Raw genomic sequence first — 9955 nt, 5'->3', positions numbered from 1 at the left:
GATACAATGCTGTTGCAATATCGACAGAGGTAATTGGTAAAAAAAATACTGTGATATTTGTTTTTGTCGCCCAGTTCTAGCATTTTTTTAAATGCTTTTGAGGAGATTTCAAAAATAGAGATATACATTGTTGCAATACAGTGTTGCAAAATAGCCTAAAATCGCGTCATTGTTTTTAAGGCCATATCATCTAGCCTCATAAAGTCCTCATAAAAATGAATACAAGACAAGTATTTACACAAATAAGTTTATTGGTAGCAAAGGTAGGAATCAAGACAACAGAATGAATTACCACTAGACTTCAGTTGCAAAAGTACTTGACACAGGAAAATATACGTACTGATTATCTTTAGAGGTTTATCTGCAGCATCTTACCCATAAAGCTGACTAAACAGGAGCAAACAAGCACAGAAACGAGTTCTGAGAAATGTTGATGCATCACACACGACATGTTGTTGCAACAGATCGGATGATCAACTAAGGTCGCCCTCTTTCAGAAATCAGGCAAGGCAGAGAAACTGGTTTCTACTGATAAGTCTTGTTTAGTAAATAGACCCATATTTCTTGATGCCACTCTGATTGTGCTTCGGTTTCAGTGACACAGAGTATAAAAATAGAAGTTGTTTTGTGCACTTAACCTCAAATAATTTGGTCACATTAAAAAACATGACATTTCTACCTTCAGTATGATGCTGACATTTCTGTTTTTACTATGAGACCAATGATGCCACCATGTGGTACATTAATGAATAACATAAAAACCCTTAAAAGGTGATGTTCAGTGCACTTAATTTACAAAAGCATTTCAGTTAAGATGCCCATTTTCACATGAGAAATGCATGCGTTTTTCTTTTATACCACCGATTTATCCCAAAGTGCACTTGGTGAGATTTCAATAGAGAAAGTGCCGCAGTACAAGTTTAAATGTGCCTCCATACATTAACAACAAATATCTGATATTATCTTACATCACAAATGCACTACTGGGCAAATAATCAAAAGTAACACAAGGATATGGCAGAGAGCGACACAATTATTAAAATAAAAGCATTAAATCAGACACTAATAACAGCCATCACTACTTTATTTCATATATTAAATCTAAATTCTCTTGGAAACAAATTAGCAGAAAGAAAGGAGAGACAAACTGAGTAGCATATCAACAATATTTGATTTAAAAAACAGCCATTAAGGGTCTAATTTGATTTTACATCACATCACAGCATAGAGTTTGCAGTTTTACCAACGATTAATAATCATGGCTCGGTTGTGTAGATGATGTCTTCACTATGTTTTCCATCCAACAGGTATCCCCAGTGACTCCGCTGCTTACTCCATAATGTGGAGGACGGCGTGTTGATCACATGGAGGGGGCAACAGAGGCTGAAATGTTAATAAACAATTGAGAATAACAGAGTTAGAGCAAATTAAACACAAGTTTCCTGGACAGTGATTAAAGGGACAGTTCACCCCAGTTGTAGTGCTGACATCTTGTTTGTTGTGGTGTGACATGTTGAGGCTTGGAGACATCGGCCTTAGACATGTCTGCCTTCTCTCAAATATAATGGAACTAGATTGAACTCGACTTGTGGTGCTCAAAGCACAGAAAAAATACATTTTAAAACTCAACAGCAATGTGTCTTTCCAGACATCATGACGTGGTTAATCCACAGACCTTGGTGTGAGCAGTTTCATGTAGGAACTATTTTCTTTCTGCCAACCATATCTCCAGTAATCGTGCATCTACTCATGGACCACAGGCTAGCTGACTAAGCTAGCTAATGCAACAGCTCAGCCAAAGAGGACGCCATTCATGTTTACATCCAATGCTGTCACAAGCTCAGAGTAGTTTGGCAAAAAGATAATAGTGCCTACGTGAAACTGCTCACAACAAGGTCTGTTGATAATTTTGAGCAACCGGGTCATGATGTCGGCAAAGAGACATTACTGTTGAGTTTTTCAAATGTATTTTTTGGCGCTTTGTGTAGCAGAAGTCGAGTTTCCTCTAATTCCATCATATTTGAGAGGCAGACATCTCTGAAGGTCGATATCTCCAAAACTCAGCAAGTCACGCCAAAACAATCTACAGATTAACAGCAATACAGCTAAGAGGAAAAATATGCTTTTTTCATATTGGGCTGAACTGTCCCTTTAAGCCAGGTCAACACATCTAGTTTTAGTGTTTTTCCACACAAAGAAAACTGGACTTAAAAGTGAGAGAATTGTAGAGGTCAGTCGAGGTCATCGTCTCAAAAAAGGTCAATACTCACCCTTGAGTTGGAAATAGCAGGGCTCACAATACAGCTTCCTGTTTCGGATTCGAACCTGGACTCCAGTCTCAGCTCCTCCGAGATGTCGGTGGCAGCCCACACACTGAATGGAGGAGAGAGACATGAGAAAGGAAGAAGAGAAATCAGGCTGACGTGTAACGTGGGCCTTTTGTGTCTAAATTATTATTATAAAAAATTATCTCACCAGTTTGTCTGCCACCCAAGCACAGAACAACCAAGCATTGTCTTTCCATAAAAACACATACAATATATAAATACTCTCAGAGTGCTATGTGCGTCTGTAACAAAACAGAGAGTTGCACAAGTGACTCAACTTCAGCATCTACATGCTAAATAGCATAGGCCAACTAAATGTGGGGGTCTTCTGCCAGTGAGATTTTCACAATAAGCATCTAAAAGCGAAGCAGGACATCGTGCTGGCTCCTTCCACTCAACCAATCATAGCAGAGAGACTGAGACAGAAATAGCACAGCGACCACACCAGACTAAGAAGCAGGTCAGGGAAGACAAAAGTATAGAAAGGTGGCAGACGTGCTCCTGCTGGCAGGTGGCTGTAAAGGTGATATGATTGTAATGTGGAGATATGAGACTCTTGCTGACCTTATTAAAGGTACGGTCACATTAGTCCGCAGTCTAATGAAAATTTCCCACAAGCACCAAAAAAGGATCTCATCGCCACGGTCACGGTGTGATGCAGATATTGGCAGAATGATTAAAAGGTGTAAGCAGTCTCTAGTCAGGTGAACATCCAATTGTAGAATAAATCTAAACCAATTTCAAGAAAATCGGGAAACTAAAAGGCTTATTATAAGAGCTATACCGAATAGTTTGTAGCCTCTTTTATAATGTTGACATAAAAATTAAAAAATCAATATTTGAACGTTTTGCAGTATTATTTTCTGCTCTGTTTATTCTGTTTAAACACAACATTTCTACACAGCTTCAGATAAGGATTAGGTGACACTGACATTAAGTATTAGAGCCTGACCAACATTAGTCTATCACAGATATTTGGTATCAGTACATTGTAAAAAACAGAAGCTTCAAAAGTAAAAAAATATATATAATCTATAATAAAAAATACAAAAAATTCGGGACATTCGGGAAACCACCACTAATAAGTTAACACCCACTACTGTTGTGGGAACATTAAGAGTTGATTCATGGAGATAAACATGTGGCACTGATGATTCTCCAGTCGGGTACGATTTACTAACTATTGCAGGTGAAGAGGGCTCGATGAGGTGACCTCAATAAAAGAGCACCATGAGGAAAACGTGATAGAAATAATGTGGCTCATTTGTTTCATGTATCCATTTATGTTTTAATATCAATTTAATTAAACTTTGGGCGACACAAACTGTTTTCTATAAACAAATGTGACTGACTTGACTTTTTCCCTGCTGCCTTTTTTCATCTCTCCAGAGGAACAGAAGCTTGAGTGATAAGTGTCTCTCTTCATTTACTTCATGATTTATTTGCCGTTTCCACTGAATTTTGTTGCATTTCGTTTTCATCAATACACCAGCAGAATATGTAAATGTGCAGAAAAACAGCTGAAAAGGTAAAAAAAAAAACTTTGAGAGAAATGTTGCCTTTCAGGGTCCAGTACACAAAAACCGACAGCGAAGACAGTGTTTGCAGGGATCGGAGCTACCGTGACCGGAGCTACTGTGACCGCACCTTACTCTGGTCATGACCTCTCACCTGGAAACAGGCGAGGTGGAAGCAGAGACTAAGGGCCTCTATGACCATGGCTGCCCCACTACCCAGGAAACGCTCACACACACAGCAAGTCCTCCAGCCACCGACCATCCTGGGGCAGCACACGTTAACAGTGTGAGGCCAAAATATACAAGAAGACATAGAAAATAACACACTACAGCATGCACAAGAGAGGCAGGCTGTACAGTATATTGGCAAGAACTACATACCCGCCATGATGAGAGGGGTCCATGGATGCATTCCTCTGGGACAGCATTGCTCCGGTGCTGTAGCGGGAGGAGGAGTTTCTGCTCGGAGCGTAGTAACCTGCAGCAGCTGAGTGTGGACGAGGGTAACTGAAGGATGAATGTGGGTACTGACGCAAAGTGTCCAAGTTGTCCAGAGACTCAAACCTGCAGAAGTTCAGAAAAGACGATAAAAGGAAAATACAGGAAGAAAATGTGTCAAAACAGCTGTCTGAGGCGCGGTGATACACCCACCTCTTTAGAGGAACCCCAACATAGATGGGCTCCTTGTAAAAGCTGCTGCTGCGCTGACGGATCCAGCTGTTGTCGGTCAGAAGCTGAGTCCTCTTCTTCATCTCTTCCAAAATCTGCTGTCTTTCCTTTTCAACCTTAGACACAGACTGTTCTTTTCTTTTCCTCTCATCACCTGCATCAACCAAAGGTTTCTGGCAGTTAGCTCAGTGCATCACCAGAACAGACAAAATACAATGATAAAGAGGGGTAGACTTGCCTCTTATCTGTTTGTAGGGACCACCTAATGCTGGGGTAGACAAGGACTTTGCCCTATGGGTGGACACACAGACATCAATTCACAAAAAATTGCTCATCTTCTTAAAAATAGGGGTTTCGGTGTCTGCGCCAAACTGGTTGAAAGCTGATATGGCTTCAATGTGTCTCCAGGATAAAAATGCTGGCAGTTAACATTTCTGCAAACCACTGATACATCTACATTTGTACATGTGATAGGCTAACTACCATTCTGACACTTCTACAAAAAGGTTGCCAAGCCACTGACAACAATTTGAGACTGTGTTTCTGCATTTGTAAGTGTGAAACCACTGGATATTTTTAAGGAGGCTTTTGGACAATTTCTTGCTGTGTTTGGGGTGACGTGAAATTCTTTATCTAACCCTAACCAAGAGGTTTCTGTGCCTTAACCTAATCAGATCATAAACACAATGTTGTCACCACATAAAATAGTAAATTGAACCTAAAGAAAGTTTCAACATATCACTATTTGACAGGACCCAAATCATACTGTTTGAGCACAAGGGGAATCTGATCAACGACAGTCTTGTTCTGACCTGTGTGCAGGAGACAGCTGAGCAAAGCCACAAGAGTCCTCAGCCCTGAGGTTCAGCATGAAGAGCATGAGCAGCAGGAAGCAGAGCAGAATCAGCAACAGCAGCAGTGAAGTAAAGATCATTGCAACTCAGAAATATAAAAAAAAATTGCTGAATAAAAGTACTCAGACCTTGCTTTTACTAGTAAGCACAATGATCACACATATAAAACTGTTCGCACTCAGCAAGGATGGAAAACTGCCGATGTTGATGACAGAAACGAGGGAAGGAAAAAAAGTTTATTCACCAGGCCTGTTCAGTCATCCTGTCATTCTGCACTCCCTGTGCATTACTTTGAGGTTTTGATGCAGCTCCTTTCAGCTTATTCCTGTCGGGGCTCCGCTCCTCTTCTCTGGTTTTATTGGTCAATCCATTCACATGAGGCTGGACGCTGGCAGGACGCTCACCCCCATTTGTCATCTCAATGATGTTCTGCTTCAAAGACATGAAAATAAAGAAAAGAGGTGACAGAAACAATCTATAGAACTGACATTTCCAGCTGCTGATTAAAAATGCCAACTTATACTTTAAAAAGTCTCATATCATCTTGAATATTGAGGAAAACAACAAAAACAAAAATGTTTTTTGTACGTTTATCAAATTAAACAAAGCATCAGGGCCTTTATTCACACTTGAAGTAAACTTTGATGAGCTCTTTTTCTATGACAACTTTATGCAGGAGAATCAAAGACAATTATTTTTTATGATCAGTTGTAACTATAAATGCTGGGATAAGGCACCAAGGAGCACACATCATTACCCCTGACTTCCTACATGACTCCCCGATGGCTTCTTGTTGAGCCCTCCGCCACTCTGCCTCCAGCCTCTCCTGATCCCGCTGGTATTGCTCCTGAAAAACAAGACGCGCGCGCACACGCACACACACACGCACACACGCACACACACACACACACAAGTTGCTTTAGGACTTAAGATGAAGATCAATATTATGAAGGAGTGTTAAAACCTCCTTGTTGGTGAAATCAGTCTTCACCTGTAGGAGGCGCTCCTGTTCTTCCTGCCATTTCTCCTGACGCCTTCGATCCTCCTCACGGTCCCACGACCAGCTGGATGAGGAGGGGCTGAGGGATGGCACCTGGAGCTGGTGATGCACAAACAGACTCCATCATGATCACAGTGCAACACACACACACAGACAAACACACGGATAACTTATGTCTGAACATGCATAGGAACATCTTTTGAATTGGTAACTTACATCAGATATTGCAGATTCTGAACCTCCTGCGTGAGAAAATAACAAGTCAGCAAAGACGGCATCATACGGTAGCTCAGAAAGACGAACAGGTTGTGTGTAATATGCAACAGGTCACACATACACCACACGAAGGCTGGGGACACATTAGAAGACAGAGAATCCAAAGAATTTTGAAAATTCACTGGATCTCACAATGGATGATCTTACGGATCATGCTTGGTCTCACCCGAGATAACTGACAGACAAGAGACTAAACACTATACTTCTATACCTCCGACTCTGACAAATCTTTTGCAGCCAGAGCCGGAGGTTAGCACGCCACTTTATAGCAAACATTTAAGTATACAGCCGAATGAATGCAGTTAAAATTCTGTTTTTTGTACAGTTTTTTTAACTGCAGGACTGGCTCGAATATCTGGTCATAAACATCAAACACCAGGTGACTCAAATGTCAGTGTACGTGAGAGAAGTCAAGATTAAATGAGTAGATCTGTCTGTATGTAAACCAGCAAAATGATCTACTAATGTATCCCCAGCTGAAAGATACTCCAAGCAAACACTGAAAAAGAGACGGTTGAGCGAAGAGTTAAGCCATAGTAAAGAAAAATTAAAAGGTTATTCACATAACACAAATCTGCTTTGTTCACGATTCTCCACAACAACTGATTTTAGAGTAGTCAAAAATCAAAAACCCCACACGCAGTGCAAACATTTACCACACAAGTAAACCCATGAGCTGAATCCTGCAGAGCCTGAAGAGAGAAGGAAGCCATTGTAGTGAGACACAAATCAGCCATTGTGCAAAAGAATGAGAAAGCTGCCAATTAAAAATTACAACCCGCTGACACAAAGAACGTGGAATATGTCAGAAAAAGACGCATCTCTTGCATGTTGCACACTGTATATCATGAACATGCCCTGGTCTGCAAAATGCATTTTGACTTTTGTACAGATTAATTTAGAGAAATGCTACATCTTTAATAGTTGGTATAGTTTGTTCGTTGTTAGTCTGTTTTGATTAAAATGCTGCTTAAGTATTAGATTCATGTTAAAATAAATCCTATAATTTGCATTTTTTTCCCCTTTTAATGAAAACTAGGGATGCACCGATTCATCAGTCGAACATTAGTGTCGGCCGACATTCGCCTTGTTGACTGCCATGGATCTATCAGCAAATAAGATTGGCACTCACTGACGTTCATCTGCTGTGTCCCATCAATTTTGCGCTGGGTACACGCACCATCAAACCTCGCCCTCCTGCCGACCACAGCCATTACTTTCTCCACGACTCATTCTTGCCAACCTTTCCGATTTGCCCAGCAGACTCCAGTTTTTCATTGCCCTCTTCCGGTTACCACCTGGGATCATAATTCTCCCATATTTCTCCTAGTTCATAACAATTTTTCACACTTTCGCCTTTTAGTTATAATCATAATCCATTTCTGCCACTCCACAGCATGTAGTCTGCTGTACTGTTGCGCCTACATAAAGACTGAAATGAAAGGGCTGTAAAATCTGTTGATTTTTCTGTCAATCACAGAGGTCGCACCCCGTCAATTACCATCAAGAGGCTTATTGGTTCCAAAATCTCCATATACTTGTGGTTTCAAGGATGGCAAGTATGCATGTCGTGCAGATGAGTGGTTTGTTTTTATATAGAAGTGAAAGAAATGTTGGACCTGTGGGTATCAGTGACTTGCAGTTTGCAAGATTTTCCAGTGGCATTTGCTGACACGATGCCCTCAGTAAGACATCTTTAAGATGGAGGCTGACACAGACCACGGTGTTAAAACAACAAAGACTGCATTATTAGAGGCTGTAAACAAACCCATCCCATATTCTATTCAGGGCACGCTCCACTCAAACATAACATGTTTGAGGAGATTCTGGAGGAAATGAAACAGAAAGGATAATTACGAGGCATCACAGCAACTTTGGAACCACTTTTACCTTTAATTACATTAATTCATGCTTCACAAAAACAATGTTTTTGTTGGGCTACGTGCAGAAAAACTCCCCTCATTGAGCAGGTAGTTGTAGTGTTATTCATTTTTTTTTTAAATAATCTTTTTCATGGAAAAAGTGGTTAAATTAAAGGTTGTTTTATACAATTGTATGATTGAATTTGTGCTCATTCACAGATAGTGTAATGAAGGGCTGATTATAAAACTGTTCACCTCTTCTTTTATAAAAGAGGATTTCTTTGTTCCCTTCACACAAAAGGGATCCAGAATTTCCATATCGGTGCATCCCTAATTAATACCCAACAGTTAACAAAGCCAAGCACCAGCCACCAAAGCTGCTACACAACGAGTCTTGAGTTCAAACTTGAAGTTTACCTGTCTGTCTGAAAAAATCTGCCCTCCTTTTCTGATTACTCCTAATAACATTACTATAACCTACACGTAGAGGAAGGACGGACAAGGTGAAAAGATGAGTTTTTCTTAAAAGGAGACGATTGTCATGTTTCAATTTGTAATGTTATTGCCATTACAGACTTTATTGCCTGTTATTACCTTTACTTCTGGCTGTCTCGTGGTTGCCAGCCAGCTCTCCATGCATGACTTTACATTGTAAAACCTGGGCAGGTAAGAGAAGATTCACCTGATGAGCTGCACTCTCAGAAGCAGAGCTTTGTATGAAGTGACAAGCAGCTAAAACATTGCTCACATTGTCTGCCTGCCCATTGAATTTGGACACTTTCCTGACTGTGGCATCTGTAGAGGAGCCACTGTTGGCAAGGTGATCTGGGCAACCTATCAGAACGGGCGCTGTGGCGGTCAGATTGAGGGTCATCCTGCTCTGGCCTGGCTGGTTGAGATGACTCCCCTCACTGGTGCTCCAATCTAATGAAAACAACCAGCCATCAAAACTAACTGCAAACCGTTTGTGACCCTCTGGTTAGAAGTTTGAGGTCGAATTATCACAAATCATTTCAGAAGGTGGTAAATGACTGTCTTTTCCTGGCTCACTGTCTCACCCTTGTTGCCATAGCGCCGAATGTCCATGGTCAGACTGCCAGTTTGCAGGGAAGATGTCATTTTATCCTTCCACTGGGTGTAGTTCAGGTGTGCCACTGCGACTCCATTAACGGCCACGATCTCATCGTCCACACACAGCTGGCAAAGCTCCGCCGGACTGCCTGAGGAGGGAAGGACGGGCAGCAGAAAGATGAAGAAAGACGAGGATGAAGACAGAAAAACACTTTATAAAAAAGAAGTCAGGAAGTATTTGTTTGCAAGCAACAGTATATTGAGGACAAGGTTGCTGTTCCGAGTTAAAAGGTAGGCCAGTAAGCCAAAACTACATAGCAGCGAGTAAGTGACACCTCCTCTAACATCTAATTAGAAATTCATGGTTGAGTTTTAAAAT

General features: G+C 41.0%; 1 protein-coding gene across 5 annotated transcripts in view; it reads right to left on the bottom strand.

Moving 5' to 3' along the window:
• Positions 1–231: 231 nt before the first annotated feature.
• The window catches only part of lmo7b (LIM domain 7b), a 32095-nt gene continuing 22371 nt past the window's right edge, over positions 232–9955 (bottom strand). For 3 of the 5 annotated variants that reach the window (XM_073465214.1, XM_073465216.1, XM_073465217.1), the window contains 14 exons: positions 9564–9725; positions 9254–9429; positions 9100–9163; positions 6584–6609; positions 6359–6466; positions 6125–6214; positions 5612–5799; positions 5326–5370; positions 4752–4804; positions 4496–4667; positions 4226–4408; positions 3999–4107; positions 2271–2373; positions 232–1383 (listed from right to left, as the gene is read on the bottom strand). In XM_073465214.1, the coding sequence (XP_073321315.1) occupies positions 1361–1383; positions 2271–2373; positions 3999–4107; positions 4226–4408; positions 4496–4667; positions 4752–4804; positions 5326–5370; positions 5612–5799; positions 6125–6214; positions 6359–6466; positions 6584–6609; positions 9100–9163; positions 9254–9429; positions 9564–9725 (1502 nt within the window). In that variant the 3' untranslated portion in view covers positions 232–1360. The remainder of the gene's footprint in view (positions 1384–2270; positions 2374–3998; positions 4108–4225; positions 4409–4495; positions 4668–4751; positions 4805–5325; positions 5371–5611; positions 5800–6124; positions 6215–6358; positions 6467–6583; positions 6610–9099; positions 9164–9253; positions 9430–9563; positions 9726–9955) is intronic. The other 2 variants (XM_073465218.1, XM_073465219.1) reach the window with 2 other exon arrangements.

Source organism: Pagrus major, chromosome 4 (assembly GCF_040436345.1).
Source record: "Pagrus major chromosome 4, Pma_NU_1.0".
Taxonomy (NCBI): domain Eukaryota; kingdom Metazoa; phylum Chordata; class Actinopteri; order Spariformes; family Sparidae; genus Pagrus; species Pagrus major.
Note: the sequence above shows the minus strand (reverse complement) of the source record. Positions and strands in the feature narration are given on the sequence as shown.